This window comes from Melanerpes formicivorus, unplaced genomic scaffold, assembly GCF_026170545.1.
Source record: "Melanerpes formicivorus ecotype bairdi unplaced genomic scaffold, bMelFor1.0.p_v2 SCAF_98, whole genome shotgun sequence".
Taxonomy (NCBI): Eukaryota; Metazoa; Chordata; class Aves; order Piciformes; family Picidae; genus Melanerpes; species Melanerpes formicivorus.
The window spans coordinates 124900-148163 of NW_027142450.1; the positions used below are offsets into that span (position 1 = coordinate 124900).

Sequence of the window (23264 nt, forward strand, 5' to 3'; positions counted from 1 at the left end):
CAGAGAATCATTTTCAGGATAAGAACTTGATTTTAAATACAAGTTTCTCCTGGAGGGTTGCTGGAGAAGACATTTCTCCAAGGAACTGTGATGCACCTCTGCTATTCCAAGATGTGGTGAGGGGCAGATCTCAGGTAAAGGACTTGTGTTTTCCCAAGTGTTATCTGCTTAACAACTTAGCCAAAACTCGAGCTGTGCAAGGATGAAATGAGAAAAGGGTTGGAAAAAAATCTACTCCATATAATGTCCATTCACTGAAGCAGGGAGATGTACATTGGTGGAAGTCAGAAGAAGCCAATTCTCAGAAAGCAATTGATGCCAACACGGGACAAAAGGACCATTACTTATTTTGAGGCGGGTACTGTTGTTTGAAGTTCATTTTATTGTTGTGTTTTATAGGTGAGATTTGGTTACAGATTCAGGGGTAATGCCACTGAACTCCATCTTGACAGAGCAGCAAAATAACTCCCAAACAGGCTAGAGCAATAAATATCAAACCATTCAGTTTAAAATGTATAAATATAAAAGTCATTTCTGAAAATGTAGGAAAATCAGGAACCCATTGTTCTGTTTTGGCTATTGGTATAGTAACATTGTCCATCCATATCACCTCAAGTCCAGCACAATTATCTTTATGTCCTTTCCGACCACATGGGTACATGGCTGCAGAAGAAGTCAGAGAAATCAGTTTCAGTAAAATAGCAAATGAGGGTTATAGTTTCCTTTTAATTTTCTGAGCCTGTTTCATACCATGCCCATCTATCCAACTTGGATTGTATCCGTTACTGTGCCTTATCCACAGGCAAAGCTGACACAGGTATAGACTGCTGAACAAAGCAAGGACTAAACATCTGATCAGAAATAAATTTCTAAAGAGGATATTCTTTAGTGCTTAGCCTGTGAAACAGATCCTAGTTCTGTGCTATCCTCTGTGTATCACAGCATAAGACACCTGAAATGAGTCTTAAATTTTTTTCAGAGTTGGACTACTTTCCCATTATCCCTACAGTCCATGATAAAAGAATGGAACAAAACAAAACAACCCAACCTCTCCTATTAGGGAGTAATACTGACAGAGTAAGAAGTAATTTCCAATGTCTCTCATCATTACTTCTCTGCATTTAATCATTTTATTTTGAGCTATGTGAGATGCTCTGTATGTGCAGTAAGCTCCATTAAAAGAAAAAAATAATTAAATATTCAAAGATAAAAACCATTGTCTTCCATAGAGCAGTGACACCTCTGATAATTCTGATTGTTCAGCCATACTGTGCTATTAAAACATCAAAAGAGATGTATGGCAGTGACTGAGAAAGGCTTATGAAAAGACAGGGGAAAATTATGGTCAATGAAGGAAATGGGGCCAAATCTACCTATAGCTGCAGGTTTTAGTAATTTGGGTGTTTGGTTGGGGACACTACAGCTGGGGAGATGAACTGAATTCCTTGTTAAAAAACTGAAGAGCTCAGGAATTAACTCCCTGTTGCAACAGCACCTTTTGCTTCTTCTGAAAGCAGGTAACTGCCACTGGTCAGCCACTGTTTGAATTATGAATAGTAGTGTAACAGTCATCTCGTGTGCTCATACTATTGACTCCTTAGGTGGACACTTGATGTCCACCTTGGTAAGGACAATGAATTAAAAAGGGGGAAAATGATAAAGTATCGAATCTGAAGCACATATCACTTCCATCTGCAGCAAAACCATGGTCAAGAATTTGAATAGTAAAAAACAGGATGGTTTATATACTTACATTAAATAACCTAGGGTCCTTTGTATGTGGATGAAATCCCTTCTTTTTACATGCAGAAACTTCTAGCATGCCAGCATTAGTAAGTCTGAAGATGCCAGTGCTGGAAAGCAAAAGATGAAACTCCTGTTATATACTCCTCCCACAGTACATGTCCAAGGTTTCATATACAAATTGCTTAGCTTAACAGGACAACAGAATGGCAATCAGTGACATCCTATACACAGGAGCCAAGGCTGAGTTGGATTCTTACAGGTATTTAAAAGCAAGGGGAGTTATATTTCTGTAAAGGAGGAGATAATGAGGGGAAGGGGGTGGAAAAAAATATCACAGTACCAGTGCTTTTCTCATTGTGCAGGTTAGCCTATAAAGGCTGAGGGTAATTCATACAGGAATAGATAGAACCCAAAATCTTAGGTGTTCTGAATGGCATTTCACTCACTGAACGCTAGAGGGGCAATTTAAAAGAGGACAGCTGTTTAAATATTACTGAGATTACACATCCTCCCCATTTAGAAATGCCACCCTTCTGTAAGGTACGTTAAGAGCTAGTAAACTACAGGGTAATAATTATCTAATTAATACATTACAGATAGGAGTACCAGGTTAGAGGTAGTTACAAGGTATCAACATACACCACAAAAGAAGTCCAGAAGACCAGAGATTTGTAAGAGGTCTCTAGATGTGTTCTAGTTTTCAAAGCCTACTGCTTGTGCCCTTGTCATTTATTTTTTATTTACACTTCTGCTATCTGAATGGTCCATAAAGGAAGTTAGACGACCAGAATGGGATTCACAGAAGTCATCTATGTCAAGAGAGGCAGAAGGCCGGAATCAAAGGCAATCTAAACAATGGAGTTAGCCTTAAAAAAATGCCAAGCACATCAAAACAGAATCACAAAATTGTTGAGGCTGGAAAAGAACTCTGAAAATTGCCTAGTCCAACCCCTGCTCTGCTTCATCAGAAATCACCTTGAATGCATTGACCAGGACCATGTTCAGTCAGGTTTTGAATATCTCCAAGGAGGTAGACTTGACACCTCCTCTGGACAACTTTCACATTAATGCTTAAATACTTCCATTTTTTCCAAATACTTTTCTCTGCATTTTTTTAAAGTACAAAAATAGGACCTTATTGTCAGACAAAAAGAAGTGATATCCCTCTGCTCCCCAGTTTACATGTCCTGGAGAAATACACGAAATCCCTCGATTACCTTCATCAGCTACAATGAAGATAGATCTGATAATAAAGTCTCCACAAGAATAATTCCTGTCATTACTACTCAATTGAACAGAGTATAAAAAATTGAATCAAATTTAAAATTTTGGGCTGGGGAGGGAGGAGAAAGTAGCAAGAAGAAGACTGGAATGAAAGTCTAAGTAACTTAAAGAAGGGCTCCCAATAAAATATTCCTTCCTTACATCCCAGCTGACATGTGCTATTTGCATATGATCAAATTCTATGATAAAGAGGAGGGGAAAGGATCTAAACATTACTTATAAAAATCAGAACTCACTCATTATGCTTTGGTGAACAGACAATTGCAATGGCCTCTGGCAACATTAGCTGATAAGAACAATGAGTATGAAGATCAACACTGGATAAGAATGCAGTTTGTGTTGGATGTGTCTACAAGGAGAAAAGGAAAACTCAACATCATGAAATATTTCTTACAAATCAAGGTTGACATACATTCAAGAAAGAACAATAATTTGTAACAAGAGAAAGTGCCAACTTCCCCAGGTTGTTTTCCTAAGTTCCTATTAAGTTCTAGGTTCTACACTGTTAGGGTGGCTTTTCAGTACAAGCTTTATGGATGTGCATTCACAACCAGATGTACAGCAGTTTCCTGACTGTAGGGGAATGAAGAAGAACAAGACAAGGGGAAATGACTTGATTTTCCAAAAACCCCTATAAATAATAAAGTTTAAGAAACACAATGCCCTCCCCCTCCCTCAATGTTGAATACAGTAGAAAAATAAGTGGTATTAGAATTAAAAATACCCCTACATCAAAAGAAACAAAATTTGCACTGGCCAAAGTAGGCCCATTGTGTCAAGAGAATGCTTCAACAGCATTAAGAAATACTCATCTGTAGAGAACCTTAATGCACATTTACATCACCACAGTTAGAACAGAGTAAATTATTTTGGATTATTTAAGTTATTTCTTTTTCTTATTTCAAGGTTTCTTTTTCATTTAGTATGAGGATCTGATATAGGTAGGTCAGTATCTTCGAGTCATACATACATGTATCCATCCCAAAGTGAGAAGATCATACTGATCCTGAATACCAAATAATTCTTCCACATTCTCCATGTCGCAGTAGTCTGGTCCTGCAGTTTGCTTTGGCACTATTACATGGGTAATAGTAAATTCATTATGTGTCTGCAAAACAAACATTGACTTAGAGCGGAACAGATGAACCAATGAATCAATGTCAAATCAGAATCTGATAGCTTCACTGATTTGAGTTGCTATATTGACTTACACTGAAAATACGGATTAGCATTTTATCATGAAAACATGCAGGTTAGTATTAGTTACAATGTGCTGCATTGAAAGACTCTCAGGGACCACTGTGAAAAGGATATCCTTTGAAACAAAAATGTGGAAAAAGAGGTTGAGAATATTCTAATTATTTTCTGTGAAACTTGGAACCCTACTCTTGCTATTCTTTTCTTTGTACAAGTTAAATCTACTTGAACATCATCTTGAAAAATCTCTGTATGCCAGCAGCAGCCATGACATTTTTCATTGCTCTGAAAGGACATTTTTATCTAGATCAAAGGACAAAAAACCCAACCAAACAGAAAAACTCAGCCTGAAAGTCAGATGTTCTACAGCTTGACAGAGGGATTTTCTTCTTCTTTTTTTGTTGTGCTATCACGAATTTGATGACTCCAGTAGATTCTAACAGTCTTTATATTTCATTGTTCTGCAACTAAACCTCACTTACCTTACATGAATGCCAGAGAATGTACTCGAAAAAGCTTGTATTGTACAACATGCTGAAAAAACCTGCTACATTTTATACTGACAGCAGTATACTTTCATTAGATGTTTCCCCAGTAAGCCAAGTCCACATTGCTGAGGTGATCACTCAGGTTATAACAACAAGTTAATCATATTAAAAACTAATAGTTTAGATCTGCTTTTGTTCTGAAATTGATACTTTACAGGAAAATACAACACTTATCAAATTAGTCTTCCCCATACAAATCTAAGGGTTAAACTGTACCAGTTTTCCACAGAGAATTCCACATGTTTCTATTCCTCTTACAGTATTTGCCTCTGCTAGCAGCAGAAATTTGTGACAGAGATCCCTGGGCAAAATGACGCCTCTGAGTGCTTCAGCCAACTGAGCTAATGAAAAAAAAACAACAACAAAACAAATAAACAAACAGAAGAACAACCAAAAAGGAGAGATAAAAAGACATTTGAAGCTTACACAGTGATGTTCCCTAAAATAAGGAAATATTCCCAGGCACAGAAAATTAAAGTGACAGAATTATACTTACCACATCTCAGATTTCTAATGGGAATAAATCCACAGCACAAGCAAGCACTTCATCCTAAATTGAGATCACAAGCCCATAAAATATGCTCACTAGCCTGCCCCTCAGATGACAATGAGCTGATAATATGTCCCAGAGGCCATGGCTTTCCAGGGTGAATCACTGCAGGTTCTGCCTCTGTTCCCTTGAAGTCCACAGCAAGAATCAGACCTAATTTGATAAGCTCAGTTTCTAGATCCACCTATTAGTACTCAGCTGAAAAATTTGAAACTCTGCAACCAGTCACCTCTCTTAAAATGAAGAAACTTTATGGAACTGTTGTGTGTACATAAACCTGTTCATGCTTATTTCACTGTGGACATCCTCACAGTGAATACATACACATGCATATGCAATATGTGGACTGCTATAAGCACCAAATAGGTAGATAAAATAACAACAACAAAAAAATAAAGTAAAACAATCTCTGCACTTACTCTGAACAGCACTTAAAGTAGCTGCTGGCTTTAAGACCCGGTTTACTGGAGATGAACGTCCAGTGCAGCCAGATGTGCCACTCCTCTCTGTTTTCTCAAGGAGTGCAGTAGATAAGGAATTGTTCTCCGGTACAGAAATACAAGATAGCATACTTCCATCTATCTGTTCAGACATAACCATGCTCTCTTTGATTTTCTGATCTCGAGCTAGTTCTTGCTTCTTAAGCTGATCCTCAAAGAACTGAAACTGCTCTGATTCAAGCTGCTGTTGCCGCATATGCGCAATTCGTTTCTTCTCTGCCTCTATTAGCTTTTGGTGCTCTAGCTTCTTCAGAAATTCAGTTTTACATTTGTTCTGAAACATATGCAAAACAATGACATTCTCAGAACACTAAAAAAAGGGACAAAAAATTAGGGGGAAGATGGAATCTAATTGTTTAATAAACCCATTGAATCCTATTAATTAAAATTACATTTTGGAAACTATTTGCTGAACTGTCAAATACACCTATATCCCCAAATGTAGCATCCTATGGAAGAATATACAGTAAATAAGGAATTCCCAACACAAAGCTTCCAATCTGCACACCTGTGGTGCTCTGTGGTTTTACTTCGGTAGTGATAGCACTGGCCCCATTTACCCATTACAATAAAATCATTAGAAAAAGGCTTTTCACAGCAGTGACAGTAAAGAGACTAGACAGAAGTGTAAGCCCTTACAATTTTCAGTGCAACAAGAAATACATGAGCACAAGGTTTTTCTGGGTAGATTTCATAATCCATGTTCTTATCTGGTTTTGTTCCTTGTTGCTGCTGTTTGGGTAGGTTGGTCAACTTTATCCTGCTACTTTATTTCCTCAACTTTCCCTGGATTGCTTAACCCGGCCTTTGTGTATGGCCTCCTCAGCCTCTGACACATTAGGTGCCCTCTTGCCACCATGCCACCTGCTGTTTCATGAACTGCAAGGGATCATTCAAGTTTCAACAGCCCTTCCTACTCTCTGGTAAAGGAGAGCATCACCCATCTTCAGGAGCAAATCAAAAGAGCAAAGTAATTTCTTCCACATCATGAACAAAAGAGATCAGGAAAGAAAGCCTCATGCCAATTAGTGACAGGAATATGGGGTGTGGGGAGTTTAGTTTTTTTTGTGTACTTCTTTTGGTTTAAGGTTGTTTTCTTGTTGTATTGGGTTTTGTTGTTGTAGTTTTTGTTGGGTTTTGTTTTTCCTTTTGTAATTCCCTAGGTCAATTTTAAGAGAAGAAAATACAAAGATGCTTTACCCTGAGATGCTCTTTCCAAGGCAAGTTTTTAAAACTACAAAGCCTTTTTTCAGCGACTTCAGCACAGGAGATGCAAATATTTACAGTTAATTAAAGCTTCAAAGAGGATCAATTCAGACTTGAGCATATTTGGAGCCAAGAGACTTTGCACACATACTCACGTCTCTGAACAGTATCCTCTTTATAAAACAAAATCAGAGTTTACCCAAGACTATTCAGATATTCATAGTCTGTTATTATGCAACTATCACAGCACATTTATTTCTAAATACACACTTGCATGACTTATTTAAAATGACCAACTGATTAGATTCTGAGAAAAGTCATTCCAAGCAGCCTGTGACATGATTAAATTCCTACAGAACTGTCAGAACTGACACTTTACTGCTTAATTTGTACGATTTGTATTTCAGAAAAGATATGCATACTGAAGATTTAATAACCATATAAAACTTACTTTGTTTTGCATGTATTCTTGATATTCTAAGTTATACTTTTTTAAAAGATCTCTCTTCAATTCATCTGTCCTTGGAAATGCAACCTCCTTCAATTTCTTTGGGGTGGGGGAGAAAGACAGATAGGTTTATTTTTCACTTTTAGAAAGAACCACCTGGAAAACAAACTCAGCTATAGTATAGACTTCAAAAGATACAAAATAATAAAAAAAATAAATACTACTCTTCTCCCAGGAAAGAAAGGACTATACACTAACCATCAGCTTCGGAAGCTTCTATAGTACACTGATTTCAATAAAGCTGTGCTGTTTTTTGTCAGTGAAAGATGTGACATGACTAGTACTTCTCTCAAGGGAAAAACTGTCCTTTTTCTAGCATTCTGCTCCCTCAGTTTTGTTTAATATATGTGTGTTGATTAATATTTTTGCTAGGTGAAACTTTCAGTGTTTCAGGTAGGACCATCACATTTTTCTCTGTGATGCCCTGGACAGGCACTGAATATGTCCATTTCTAGCTGGGGGGTGTGTGTGTGGAATTAAAAACTGTATTTGCAGAGATAGCTACACACATAGCTTCCTGTGACAGCCCTGGCAGATAAAACAATTTTGTTTTGAAAACCAAATCCAATGCCCAATGTAATCTTCTGATGCAGAAGCTACTACAAAATAATTCAGAGAGTGTAGGCAAGGGAGGGAAAGAGACGACACGCTTAAACCTACTGAGTGCCACAGGAGGGAGCATAATGTTAGATGCACTTTGTCAGCAGGGATGTTTTCCTAGATTGTAGGGCACTGTCAAAAATTCTGCATGAAGCATTTTGGCTTTGAATATAACATTATTCAGTTTGAACAATACAGCATGAAAATATGACAGCACGAAGCATGGAACACTTATGATTATTCTAATAATTCTCATTGGGCAATAGCAGATGTTTTAAGCTCAATATAAATGCTGTATTTGAAATTTCTTTTGCACACAAATGGAGGGAAAATAATTGATAAAATATGAAGTAAATACATATTTAATAATAAACAAATTAAAAATCATTTAGCTGGGTAAACAAATACTGCACAGACGCCAGTAATGCCACACATATCTTTCCCTTTGTTTGCAAGAGTCAGTTCAGACCACTATCCACTCGTATAACTAGGACCAGAGTCAAACTCCTATTACTGTTACTGTATTTTTAATATGTAAGCATTCAGAAGCAGATGTATTTGGGCTTCAATCTACCAATTTAGAACAATAATCTAATTTCTAGCAATGATCACCAATTGAGACAAAATAAAACATGAATGACTCGTGGAGAAAGGTACCTGAAATGCAAACCATGGTGGCTACTGTGGGCTATGTGTGCACTCAGGAGAAAAAAAGACTGCTAGGAAAGAATGGACAGATTCTGAGATAAATGCTTTTTAAAGGCCAGGAAACCATCATCCTACCTTAATAATAACCTGTTTTTCTGGTACTGCACATTGGTGATAGTCTCGATGATTGGGCAGCTTTTCCACAAACAACCTAGAAAATTAAACATGCATGTGTTCACCTCAGTAGCCAGAGTCATATCTGTAGTAGCTTTTATGTTGCAGAAAAATCAGTTCCACATAACTGTTGAACACTGAATTCTAGATGACTTGGAGCAGGTTTCTACACATTTATTTAAACTAACACTTAATTTTTTGTATAGACTTGTACAGGACACGTAGGGTAATAATAGATAATTTTCTACATCCAAATATGTTTTAGTTTTCATTATCAGTGCATTGGGTTAATAAAAAAGAAGTAACTAGAAGCAGTAATTGGCTAGGGTAGCGCTCTCTACCCTACCTAGTGTTAAATAAATACCGTTTCTGCTGTCCATGGACAAAATGCTGAATCTGAATGCTGTCCACGACACAGCACTGATTACCATTAAAGCAGTTATTTTTACTAGGTCAAGCTGCAGAGCTAACTGCAGTATTATTAACCTACCCAGACACCTGAATTACAGTGACACTCAGCTGCTGTCATTCTTTCAGCAATTTGCACAATGTTCACTTCCAGACCTTCTTTTTATAGAGATACATACATTTAAAATTAAGTAAAATAAGGAAGATTTGGTCTAATTTTTAGAGTACAAGGGAAATAAGGGAGGAGGAAGGAGGTCTCCTATTATGAAAATTGTAAAACATACATATGAAAAGAATCCAAACCACAAAACCAACCCTTTCAGAAGTAAGAAAACAAACCAATGAATCCTGCTGCAAAGCTAGGTACTTAAAAAGTTTGAAAGCTGCCCAGATTTGGGGGTTTTGAGTGGGGAGATAAATCACACAATGAACACAGACTGTAGATTTTGTGTTTACTCCTGTAAGAACAAGTAACTTACACTTAATTTGCTTTGGGAAGGAAAACTACTAAGAGGCAAAAGACCAGTAGAAGCACAGACTATAAATAATAAAAGGCTCAGAAATCTTATCTAAGCATTGCTTTTTCAGCCATGCGCTGTATTTAATGATCAGACTGATACAGAATAATCCATGCAAAACAGTGTTCATAGTATAGCTTGGCACAGTAAATTTAAACCTCTGTATAGCAGGTTAGGTCACACCTGGCAGTTAATAGATGGATAAGACTCCTGTACTAACAGTTGAGATGAAAATATAATAAAGCCTGTGGTTAGAAGAAAGACCTCCGGTGAACAAAGCTGCTCTGCAAGAACATGCCAAGCGTTTTTCTTCTAATCTAAAGGGGTGTCCACTTTTCACTGCAAATCTTCATTTCAGTTTACTCAGAATTGTAAGCTGTAACAACCACAAACGTTTTCTTACGTTATGAACTTATTATAAAATACAAAAGCATTCTCCAGGTTTCCCTCCTCCATATAGACTGATGCCATTCGCTCCATTTCTATTCCAGATCTGAAGTAACGACGGGGAGTGATATCTTCATTGATTGTGATACTGCTGCCCAGTTTGCTTAAGGCACGTACTCTTTCTTCTGGGGTCACAGAGATGTCTGTATGGTCAGGAATAGCTACTAGCTTTTTCTGTAAGAGAACAAGAGATTAGCAAAGAAAACCAGATTATTAAGTTTCCATTTCAGTAAGTATTTTTTCTCAGAATTACACTGGTTTTCCCACTGCTAGCCACAGCTGAAACGATCCAATATGTTTCTCAATTGTGACTAAACTCTGACTTCTATTACAAATAAAAAAGTGGTCTTACCCCCTCCCCCAAACTTCAAACTACAAACATCAAGATAAAGTTAGGTAAACATCTATTGAAATGATCAAAAGAAACAAAATTTGTCTTCTTTAGAATCACCCACATATGAAATTCTACAAGGTTCTGATTTATTGAAATCATTTGATGGCAGGCCTGTATACTCCGATTTCTATTACATTATGAGGTATGACTGCTGGGCATAGTTCAGCTAACAAAGAGTAGTAAGTTCTGCTGGTCAGTCAGCAGTTGACTTCAAATGTTCATTTCCAGTTTCAAACAAGGCAGTTACAGCCTAAGAAACTTGAACTAACTGTACTGAAGAAGCAGGATAGCTGCTTCCTGGTAAGTTGCTAAACAATTGGCTATTTCACGTTGTTTACTCTGATGAAAATTCTTACTCTTTCTATTCCAAATGTTCAGTTCAACTTGCTAAAAACCTGATCACTGAAACAAGCTAAACCCCCATAAACCACATATGTTGAAATAAATTCCCACAAATTCACCAGGCAGATTGCGAGAGCAACCGGAAGCATACAGCAGGAGTCCCTTGTAACAGACCCCCAGCACTGCTGAAGAGCTTTTTTGACATGTTTACTATTTGAAAGAGAGGGTGCTCAGCCAGTAAAGCATTCCTTTCTCAGACATACCAAAGAGCTGACAGTGAATGGTTGTTCCATGTTGTAGTCTGTCTGTGAACCAAGATCACTCTGTTCCTCCAAAGTCTCCATTGGATTGCAAATGGCAGTATCAATCCAGTGCTCACTATTTGCAGGCGGGTGTCTCAGGGCTTATTAGCCCAATGGAAACTTGAACATAGATATGTTGATTGTGGTCATGTGCTGGAAAATGTGTGACAAGTCATTCAGATTAGAAATACACTCAAATGTCATGTAAATTCATGTGCCTACACGCACTCATTACTTTGGTATCTCAGTACTTACATATTTAATAAATTAAAATTCACCAGGCAGCCAGAATTTAAAAGGGGTATGCATGGGGGTTGACACAACAGTTGTGGACTAGCTGACTGGTTCTAATGTTATTACAGTGAATTAGAACAGAATATAACAAATTATTTTTAGTAGAACTTCAAAAACCCCAACTCAAGCACCGAGTTAAAACCTCAAAGGTCAAAGACTAATCACAGGATCTTTGTTTCCTTGAGCATATGTTTTGACAAACGTATTTACAAACAGTTGGAATCTAGCATCTTTTCTCCTGCTAATCCTGTAGTTAAAAATAAAACTTAGCACACAAACTCATACTAGAAATTTAAAGCAGAGAAAATTATTTCAAGTACCATGTGTTCCACCTGCACAGCTTGCTGATTTCTATAGTCAAAATACAATAAACTCAATGAATCAACTGATAGTAACTGCTGCTTGCGCAGCTTTGAGCAAGACAAATATTTAGACATGCTGTGGCCATTAGTGAAAAAACCCAACCAACCCCTGAAAGGGAAATTAATTATTTAAATTGCACTGGAAGAACCTCCTAATGTGTTTTTTTTTTCACTTCTGTGCACTCAATCTAAACAGATTTAATCCTGAATGTCAAAGGCACTTCATATATTGCAATAAATATGCTTTATGCTTTTGTAAAAGCATAAAGAGTGCATTCAGCAAAGATATTTTCTTAGCACATCTCTCTCTAGAGGCAAGAGGACTCTGGGTTGGAGGAAACAGCCCTAATGTGTTTTTAGCTGACTGCATTTCTCAAGTATTGATTTCTGTATTTCAGTGTTCCATGTTTTTTTCCTAAACCAAACAGTATCTATCTGTTAGGTCTGTCTTTAATTTTAACCGTTAGTGTAAGTATTACAGGAACTACTAAATTAATTTAAGCAATATACTTTCTTTAAAATAATCAGAATCATCCTAGTTCACTTGTGAAAGCCCTTACTGGTATACTCATTCCACCTTATAAAATCAATCTCACTCCACTTTGATCTAAAAGCTACCAGTCTCAATAATACATTCTTGCTGGACTTTATACCCATGTTTTCCATTTTCTAGATTTTTATTCTGATCATCAGGTATGCCACAGGGCTGAGAATTCAAATTCAAGAACATTAAGCTGTTCAAAATGCTTGCATAATCTGTGTATGTGGAGAGAACCATTGCTTGCTTATACACACAAGCCACCAACGTGGTTGCAGTGCTACTGGAAATACTTCTCTAAATATTTGCAGACTGTAGAAAGACCCCACTGAGACTAGAGTAATTAAGTATTTTTCCTTTAGCCTGCACTAAGAAACACACTGCTTTATGGCTAGTTCCACCTGAAAACCTTCTTCAGATGGACCAGTGAGGATGCAGCAGACTGTGAAAGGGCAGAGCTAAAAGCTTGGCCAGCACAGAGCTCATGTTAGTCTTCTCTCCTTGCAGCTCAGATTTTAAACTAAAAAAAAAAAAAAAACACCTCAAAAGTAAAAAATTAAAAATATTTTGAGAGCTAAAAAGTATATATTTTTATACCATTTAGTCATTTATCTAGCACTTGTGAATTTTTATTTAGGTTTTTTTATTTCCCCTAGAAGCAACTGGCTGATTGATGATAGCTGAATGGAAGGTTGGTTTTAATCTAAAGTATGCATCCAAGAATGGCAAATTGCAGAATATTCTAGTCATTCCATTTACCAAAAAAAAAAAACCCTACATTGTTCAAAAGGAAAGGGTGCAGAATGTCTCTATCTGATTCTCTACTTTAATTAGCAGCTTTTGAGCAAGACAACTGCTCTTCAAGCATTTTCCCCTTAGAAACTTTCTTTAAAATCTAGTGAGAAAATCGACACTTAAGAGAATGCTCTTGAATGCTTCCCTATGGAGGACATGGGATATGGATTGTATGCTTCTTTCAACTGTTACCACTCTGTGATTACTCTTCACCCTAGCTGGCAGGCAAGTGGAAAAATGGCAGTGCAGCATAAAGCTGGAAATAAAAAAGGCACTAATTGACATTTTATTTGTTTTTTCAAGGACCAGTATTCCCAGAGAGGTCTCTGTTGAAGAAGTCTGTGGTATGCCCAAGGCGAAATCTCTTCACAACCAGCACAGGAAGACATCAAACATTTCTGATCTTGGTTGTTTCTAAGAATATGACATTTATAAGTTATTTCTGTGATTTTTTAATTTTCTATTTTTTTTTTAATTTACCCAAAGGAGCATTAAAATTAAGAAAAAAAAATCCCCAAAGTGTAATGTGAGATATTTTCAAGAGGAGCCATCTGGTAACAGCAGAAACTCACACTTCCTCAGAATTGTGTCAGAGCTTTGAAAGGATGAAGAAGCTCTGTAGAGACCACAAGTCAAGCCACAGAGCAAAAGCTTAGCAAATGAAAGAGGAAACTGAGTTTTTAACTTTTACTTTAGGAGTACATTAAAAAAAGAGACACTGTAAAGAAAGAAGAAAGACTGGGATGAATTTGTATAGCTTTTATAAAAATGCCAAAAAAGACTCAAATGTATCGGTTACTACAGGTGGCAGTTGAACAATAGTAATAATAAAAATCCTATAAAGAATGTGGGTTGTCTTATGACTGTGCTTGACTATATTATCCTTAGCACATGGACACACTGGCCAGAATTATAAATGATTAAAATACAGAAAGCTAAGCTTCACTAAAAACACCAGCACAGGCATGTCTGCCCGTTCTCTGGAATGCCTCTGTGCATAAAGTTCCTCATGGTTTGGCTTCACAATTGCCTTTAGCTGGTTGAAGGCCATGATACTGCCAAAGAGCTACCCTCACCATACTTCTTTGTACTTACACTTTGTTGACACCAGTGACTTCAAGGCAAGTTAAAATAAAATTCAATTTGAAAATCAATTAGTTCCTCCTCAAATTCAGAATGCAAGAGAGGAGGCAGAAACACAAAGCCAGCAAAACAGATCCACAGCTTTCTAAGGCAGTGCTGTCCCAGACTGATATGAGCTAGCTTTGAAAATGCACCCTAAGAGCTTGCTCAGTCTTGATAATGACTCTTTGTGTTCTGGAAATACATTCATATTTCACTCTACAAGAGCAAAGATAAATTCTCTCAGTGTAGCTGTAACTAATTATACTCAAATATACAAAAAAAAATGTGAACATAGGGAACTACGCTCCAACAACCACCACAGGGGGCAAATAGCAATGCTAGCTTGGAGCAGTCTTACTCAGACGATTAGAATGCAAAGTGCTCTAAACTCTAAGAATAAAAATGCATTTTTCTGCTTTACAATTTCAGGCACTCTAACTAGCTTAGATGGACTGATAATGTTTGAGCAAGGAGAAATGTCAAGACATTTAGCCTGCATATCAAGCTATTTCTCATAAATGTTTTGGAAGTCATTATCAGAATATAAGAATTCAACAACCATTCAACAGTTAAGAAGCTATTCTTGATTAACCTGGTAATGGCATACCTCCAAACACAGTTATTTTCCTCTATGATCCAGCTTATTATACTATGCATGAATCCTTTGTAAAATCCAGCTTTATTAAATCAAAGGCTTTCAGACACAGGAAACAGAACAGAGTGAGAAAAATCAGCATTTTAAATGGCATTGAACTGAATTCTTTCTGTTCAAGCTAACAAACATGGTACCAGCTACCAGGGAACTGGATAGCATAGAGGGCAATTTTAATTTAAAATTATATGCAAACAGTAGTACGCATGAAGATAGAGGAAGCACATCAAGACATATCAAACACTCTCATGTTTTTCTGAGAGGTATAATATCCTAACTCATTACAAATTCTCCAGTGCCCTCAAAGTTCATTGCATGTTGGTGCATTTCAAATAATTGCCAGGACAGATGAATGCAGGCAAGCAAGAGGCCCTCTGCCTGTGCTCAAAGCCTGAGGTGCATGACCCAGCTAAGTCTGTAAGCTACATAACTGTGCCTTGCGATAATGAAAGGTGGCACACATGGCTGCACAGCAAGGCTTATTAGCTCAAGCGCAGTAGGAACTAATCAAGTTGCAGTTTGTTTGCAATGCCTTGTATGGATGGAGCCAGCTGACAGTCTGGGCACAAAGAGATCATATCAGTCTTCCTGCATTCCTATGGCAGGCTCTGAAATGTCTATATAGTGTGGTATGTCCTTTGCCAATATAACTTGATTATGTGAGATAACTGTAGTAGCATAGACAATGAATCCAAGAAGGACCACACTTTGCCAAAGGATGTACACAGTGACCGGCAGCACACTAGAAGCATTTGCATGCTCAGACTTTCTGGAGAGGACATAAATAGGAGCTCAGGGTACCTGTACTCCCCAGAAACTAGCTGACTGCAGAGCATGACACCTGAATTTCAACTCCTTATCATCATCTTAAGGCTGGTTTTCCCTCTTCAGGAGAAGTTTTTAAAATTGAATGAGCTTTTTAGTTTTGCAAACAAGAAACTGCCAACTTTAGTATTTGCCCACATTGCAAAGAGTAACTTTGAAACATTGTTATTAGTTACTTTGAAACATTAGTTTCCCCACTGTAACAGATTTTTGAATTTCAAGGGAATTAGTCCTAACAGGTTGACTTCACTACTGTCAGCAACATTTGCCATGAAAATCTTGCATGAAAGAGATCATGGGAAAAAAATTCCAAAGCATTTTTTATTTCATTCAAACTTCAGTTTCTGTTATGAGTAACAGACACTTGGGGCAGTAGCAATGATTTATTTGCATTTTTTACATAATGGATTATTTTAGAACTATTCATTCTTTTGTTTAATATTTTGGTGGTGCAAAGCCCAGATGTGTTTCCCATCAAAATAATTCAGTTCATTGGGATCAAGGCTCTTACAGTACATCTAGAAAGATTGGTTAATACGGGAGCTAAAATGTGGTATAGTTCCACTTTTTGCAAAGTCCTGTGGAAAGCACCGTTCTGCATTCATTCCACAGTACAGGGAAACAATTTATATATAGTCATGAGAAACTCAAGCAGTAAGACTCTGTGTTATTGTGTTAAGAAGTGTGATGACAGCAGAATCCCAGCATAAAAATAAATGTCTCAAACCATAAAAGGGGTCAGTTCTCATTAAACTGCTAAATTAGCAAGTGCATAAACCAGCCTTGAAATAGGGCACGTCCACTGATTGATAGATGAAGATAAAGGAATGTTTTGTACCCATGATGCAGATACTTGTACTTTTGTAGTTTGAAGTGGATTTTCAAACGAATTTAGTGAAAAATAGGTTAGAGATACAGGCACCTAAATCATTGAGCTCTTCTTGAAACACCAGAACACATACTGACACAACACATGATAATCTATACACACTGTTGGTTTTGATATAAAGTGAGATAAAAAATAGTCTAAAGAGCAAACTGCCTTCTGTTGGTTCTCTCCAAAATGAAACAGCACATTTCTCTGTCAACACATTTTTTGAAACAACATTCAGCATTACATCAAGTGATTCAGCTAGTATAGGAAGTAATCTCTTCTGGAAAAAAACCACCAAAACAAAAACCAAACCCAAAAAATCCATCCAATCAACCAACCAACAACAACAAAAACCAAAACAACCAACCAAACCAACCACAAACCAAACAATGAAGCACTGAATGTCAGAACAAGATGATTTTCTTGTGCAGAGGAAAAACCTCAATCAATCTAAACCAACAGAATGGCATTTAAATGAAAAGAGGCAATGCAAGGAGCCCCTTGCTGAGAACCCCAGCTGCTCTTCCTAGTAGGAGCTATTAAGGTTGGTTCCAGAAAAGCCTCTCAGTAACACACTACCCCTTAGCACCATAGATTCATTTAAACAGCATTACCAAGACCTCCTCCCAAGCTTGAGTAGGTCCCAGAGGCAGCTGCTGAGCTATGCAATCATGTTTCCAAGAAAGTGGGTCAAGGTTATATCCTCTTTTTCACACACTGTCAAAGAACAGTCCTACCCACCTCCCATCACATTGCCTAGAGGCCTCTCAGCAGACTCTGTCAGTGTTGTAAGCAAAAAACAGTGGAAAAGAAAAATAAATAAATATGAACTCATAGTGACTGAGGCAGGTGCAGGGACTGGGTGGGTCTGTGCAGCCATGGCACTGCAGAGGAGCCTGGGGGCTCATTCCTCCACTGATCACCCGTGAAATCACTTAAGTGCTGGTGGAACGGATAAAGGAACAATGGATCAACCACAGTCACACCCTCTGCATTTTCTATAATTGTAGATATGAGGTATAAATATTGCCCTGGTTTTGTATCTACAGTAGGGACAAGAATTTTGATAGCAAACAGCAGGGACAGATTGACCGTTTTGTCCCCTACAGAAGGCATGCCTTTTGGGTAAGAGCTGTGACCTCAGCTATGCCCAAGTTATTTCCCAGGATATTTTATGCCTGTAATTACAATCGTATTTTAGAGCTATACAGCTAGTCTGCAGTTTAGTGTACTGATCACCCGCAATAGTAAAGAATCTGTGTATGCTGCATCTAAATAAACCATACACCCTACTGCTTCTTTTCAATGCAGCCAGACCTACAGCAGACAGGCAGTTCTGGTGCTGGGCCTATAGTCATGGTATTACATACTGAATTGGCATATCTATTAAGAGAAAAGTCCAGCCACCCCTAGCCCCTCTAGTCTCTGAGGGCTGGCTAGTACACAAGGAGATAATTTCTTACTAAATTTATCCTTTGCTGAGTGCAAGAGTCAGTTGTGTGCAGACAGTTGCATCTTCACCTGCTCTGAATACTGAAAGGAAGAAGTCACGTGCGGATTCTCCTTGCACAGATCTGCCAAATGCAGGTTTTGCCTGTGTGGTTACATTGCTCAGTGCTGCATCTCACATCACAAAACTGAGCTTTCTTTTCATCTAATGAAAATGTATGTGACACAAGGGTCCGTTTTCCCACAGTTAAAGAAGTTAGAATGACTAAAGACTTTTAAAGTGGTTCTGCAAATATTTGGATGACTACAGTTAGTTAATGCATCCACTTGAATATCATTGACTGTCTGTTTTCTAGGAACAGTTTTCCTTTTGGAACAGATACAAACATTACTGAATTAATGAGCTAAATCAATAACATTAGATTCCTACTGTGTCTGTTAAGGCTCTGATAAATCATCACAATATGCAGATAATAACGTCCAACATAACACATGCAAAAACCTGAGTCTTACTCCCTACAGAGAATATGAATGTAGAACCTACAAGCTTTTCCCATCGCTTCAGAGCACAGACATGAATTCTGACTTTCACTTATTTTCTCATTCATTTTTATGCAGACTATTTTAATGTCAAGATTTAGTATGTCCATGCTACTACAACATAACCCTACGCATTTGAGCTGTACAACATAGATGGTGTCTCACTGACAGATTTATAACAGTCTGTCTACAGAGATATTAGCCACTTTAAAGAGCATGTGCTAAAAAACAGACTGAACACACTGAACATAGAAACAGGCATCTGTGAACTGCTGACGATTCTTTCTCCTGTGCTATCTTGTGTCAAAACAAAACACAATCCCTCCTCCTCTCTTTTTTGGTAACACCATTCAGTTTCAGCAGAAAAGTATTTTTAGCATAATGCATAAAGTATCACCAATGTTAGAACGTCTTAGATTACAAACAGTAACGTTCTTAGGCAGTCACTGGCATATACTTACGCAACACGGAACATCTTTCCAGTGACCCACTAAAAGGATGTTCTTGATATGCTGTAGAAAAACAGTGCCATTGCCTTCATTTAGGAAATCCACAACAATCTTCCGCTGAAATGAGTGCATCAGGGCACGTTAAGCCAGAAGAAAGCAAAACAAAAGAAATATCTGTTGTAGTATAATTTATTCTTTGATGATTCACCTGAAATACTGAAAAACAAACAAGCAAACAAACAAACAACCCCTCAAATGTATACCTGATGCACTCATTTCAATGGAAGATTGTTGTGGATTTGCTTTGTGGCCCCAAATCTACTAAAAATAATTTGAAGTGTTAGTTCTACTATTCCGACTATTTTGTATGCTGATGTTTAAGAAAGCAAAGTGCAGGTAAAACACTGATACTTGTATCACTATAAATATTACATTAATGACAGGATGGAGTGTAGTCAATCAGTACAAATAATTACCAGTTAATTTGGCATGTTTCTGCAGTACAATGCTTATATTAAGATAATACAGTTAATTTAATAATGAAGTCTTTGACCTCTTGCCCTATGTTAGATTATTCAGGATGTCTCTTGCTATGAGCAGATCGTAAGAAAAACACAGGACTGTTTGTCTCTGCGAGAAGAAATCAGCATGCTTTAGAAAATATTATTAATATATTTAATTTCTCTTTCCTAAATTTGCTAAGATCAACAATAGTAAACAGACATTTTATAGCAGCACTGACTGTAATACAGCTTACAGGACTGTTTGAATGTCAGCTGAATTATCCAGAATATCAAAGCTGAGCACAGTGATTTGTGGCTAACATTTTATAAACTTGCAGGCCAGCAGGCTACTCATCCCAGTGAAGCTATGCACAGACTACTTTTGAGCCTATTTCCAAATTATTTGCCTTTCCCTTCAGGATGAGACCTGATGAGTCAGGATTAGTCGGGATGAATCTGTGCAAACTATCCAAGCTCCTTTCCATATCAGTGGAGAGAGCCTGACATCTTGGTAGGCCTTCAGACAACGGTTAAGTGATGCTAAACCAGGAAGAGACTTTCTACATTGATTGCGTAGTGAGCTCACAGCTTCTCTAATGCAATTTCATATGCTGTGTGCTGAACTGTGAAACATATAAAGCTGCCAGTAGGAAGTGGTAGGCAATGGGTTGTGTCTGAGCAGGTGCCTGACTCACAGCATCACTGTAAGTTATCATCATCCGTGTAAGACTGAAAATGATGCATTTTTTTCATAGGGATGCCTATGCAACAAGAGTACTAAGCCACTACACAGAGATCATTTATCAACTGTATAAGCAAGATTTTGTTTTCATAGACCATGGAAACTATGACCGGAAAATAAGTTTTCCTGCATGGCAATCTAAATGTTAGAATTTTATTAAAATTATATAGAAAAATATTTTCATTACATGGCAAACTGAACATGTAACCTTTGATACAGAATTAAAATCTCAGGAGTCAGACAAGAACAGGGAGGAAAAAAAGTCCTGCTATGCATAGAATTCCAGCACACAGAGGCCAAATATTTATGTTTTATACAGCATTTGCTTAATGTCTTCATGCATGTCACCTTGGCACTGTCTCAGCAGCTGCAAATTTCATGACACCCCTCACTTTGAACTATACTCTTCCTCAGGTTTGGTGATTAACTTCCAGGAAATGCTCTAAGGCCTGACCTTGAGCATACTTTATGCATGTAAAGAAAACCACACAAGAAATGCCTTCTCAGTATGCCCACAGCAATATCAATAAAACAGATCGCTGCAGGACTGACTAAGACACTGAACCTTATTTTTAAATATAGTATTACAAAATAATTCCTCATTAAGCCATTTAAAGTCCTATTTAAAAAGTAACATTTGCATCTACAATTATACAGGATTTGAGAGGAACATTTCCTGCACTCTCCTGTGATCTATGAAACACTGAACTTGTGAACACTGGCCTTCGGTTTAGTTATTCATACCCTCAGAACTTAGACACACAATGTACCAAGCAGAAATGCATTCAGCAAGTCAGAAAACCCAGCTGTCACAGAGGAACACAATATATTGCTGCAGCAACACCCACAACAACAAACCTGTACTCCACTTTCCTAGGAATATTTCAGAAAGTTCTGAGTCTGTATCCTTAGGACCTAATGTTCTAAGGCATTTAATCAAATACATGGTAACTATAGCTTTGGACAATCAATCACTATAGCCTGCAACAAGGAGAAAACCCACTTGAATTAAGAAAGAACTATATTAAAGATGGGCTTTGTCCGAGGAATGAATTCCCTGGGAACTACAGTCCATTTGAAACCTCATGATCTCACTGCTTTCCATTCTCAGCAAAAGGTGGGTTTTCTTGTTTTTTCCTTCCAGGACTTGTCACACAAACACTCAGAACCACGTGCATATTATATAAAAAGAATTCCAAACCAAGGGGAATTCCTCCAGAAGACAGTTTTTGCCATCCTTCTGAAACAGGACAGTGCATCCTTGTGTGAGAGAAGTGAATGACGTTCCTCCGTGCACGTCAAAGGGACACCTTAGATGTCAGAATGAGGTGGATACAAAATGAGGTGCATGAGCAGAAATGGCTGAAGAGAGATCTTTAAAAAGATTTCTTTTTCACTTTCTGTTCCAATGATAATCTTTCACGTGTATACAGAAATTGTTCTGAAATAGAGATTTCTCTCTGAAACACTATAACGTTCTCAACTCTCCTCTCCACCATACTTTAATCACCTATTTCTGTAGGCGCAGTGAAATTAGCAGCTTTATCCAGCCCAGGCTCGCTGCTCCCCGCCTCCCCGCGCACCACTGGCAAGCCCATGCCCACGCTGCACCTATGCACCAAGAGCTGTTGCCTCTCTCCCCCTCGCACCAAGGCTCAGCCTGCCTGGGGCCGTTCGTACGTCAAGTTCCGCCGTGCCTGGAAGACGGCGATTTCCGACAGGCCTCCTAGGACCGCGGCACCTGACACCCGGGGCGGGGACGGGCCGGACCCGTCGCGCTCCGGGGACACACGCCAGAGCAACGGAGCTGATGGAGTTCGTACCGGCCGCGGCTCCCACCGCTCCCGGCTCCGGAAAAGGCAGCGCACCGCACGGTACAGCATAGTACAGTGCCGGCCCTATCTCCCTCTGCCCGCAGGGACCATTCGCGCAAAGGCGGAGATGCAGCGCCCCGCCAGCACTGCCCCGCGCTCCCCAGACCCGAGGCAGCAACGGCTGCTTACCAGATCTCGCATCCGTGTGAGCGGCCCAGCAGCCGGGGCTCCTGGAGACAAAGCGAGGGACGTCCGCCCTGCGGCGGGGGCGGCCTGGGCCCTCCGCCGCCCAGCCTCGCCCCGCCGGGATTCGGTGCCCCGGGCGCTCCGCGCAGGAGCGCGGGCGGGGCAAATGGCAGGTGCTGGCGGTGCCGCGGTGAGGCGAGGCGCCGAACCGAGCGCCTTGCGCCGCCGCAGCCGGCCCAGGTTACGGTACGGGGCGAAGGGAGGAGCCTGCGCACGCCGGAGAGAGCGGCGTGGCCGCGGCCCTGGCCGCGGCCCTCTCTGCGTGCGCCGTGGGGTCCGCCGCCGCTTTAGCCTAACGGCCGCGGGCGCCGCCGCGCGCTCGGGGCCGCCGCTGCAACCCAAGGGCTGTCCGGCAGCGCGAGAGAAGGCGGCGGTGTGACCGCCTGGGTGGGGGGACCGAGGGGCGCTCTGCGGCGTGGCCGCGTTCCTCTGGCGTGTGAACCTCCTCGTGTCTCGCGTTCCGGGTGCCAGTTCGGTCATCGCTTAAGGCTGTACCTGCTGGTGTAGCGGCGAGCAAGTGCGCCTCACTTTGGCTGCCGCTTAGTGAGGGGAAATCCAGCTCTGACACTGAGGAAGGTGTCAATAGGTAAGGAGGAAGGTCTCAATGAAGGCGCGGGGACTGTGGTAAGGAAGAAAGATTGCTGGAAAGAAGAGGAGTTCCTCCCCTGAGGCATAGCAGGTAGG

General features: G+C 39.3%; 1 protein-coding gene across 1 annotated transcript; it reads right to left on the reverse strand.

Moving 5' to 3' along the window:
• Window positions 1-336: 336 nt before the first annotated feature.
• STAMBPL1 (STAM binding protein like 1) lies at window positions 337-22761 on the reverse strand. Its single transcript, XM_068166202.1, has 11 exons — window positions 22524-22761; window positions 11334-11525; window positions 10291-10508; window positions 8923-8998; window positions 7483-7578; window positions 5745-6099; window positions 4992-5116; window positions 4001-4138; window positions 3267-3379; window positions 1754-1853; window positions 337-663 (listed from the first exon to the last, which is right to left on the reverse strand). Exons 2-11 carry the CDS (start codon window positions 11412-11414, stop codon window positions 607-609), a joined length of 1359 nt encoding a protein of 452 aa, XP_068022303.1. The 5' UTR covers window positions 11415-11525; window positions 22524-22761; the 3' UTR covers window positions 337-606.
• Between the last annotated feature and the right edge of the window lie 503 nt (window positions 22762-23264).

Bases quoted from the DNA above. Each gene is read 5' to 3' on its own strand.
- STAMBPL1 (XM_068166202.1), bottom strand. From the start codon at position 11,414: ATGGAGACTTTGGAGGAACAGAGTGATCTTGGTTCACAGACAGACTAC. The intron at 6,100-7,482 runs GTAAGTTTTATA...CATATGTTTCAG, and splicing joins AAGAATACATGCAAAACAAA to AACAAATGTAAAACTGAATT. The intron at 1,854-3,266 runs GTGAGTTCTGAT...TTTGCTTTCCAG, and splicing joins TGTTCACCAAAGCATAATGA to CACTGGCATCTTCAGACTTA.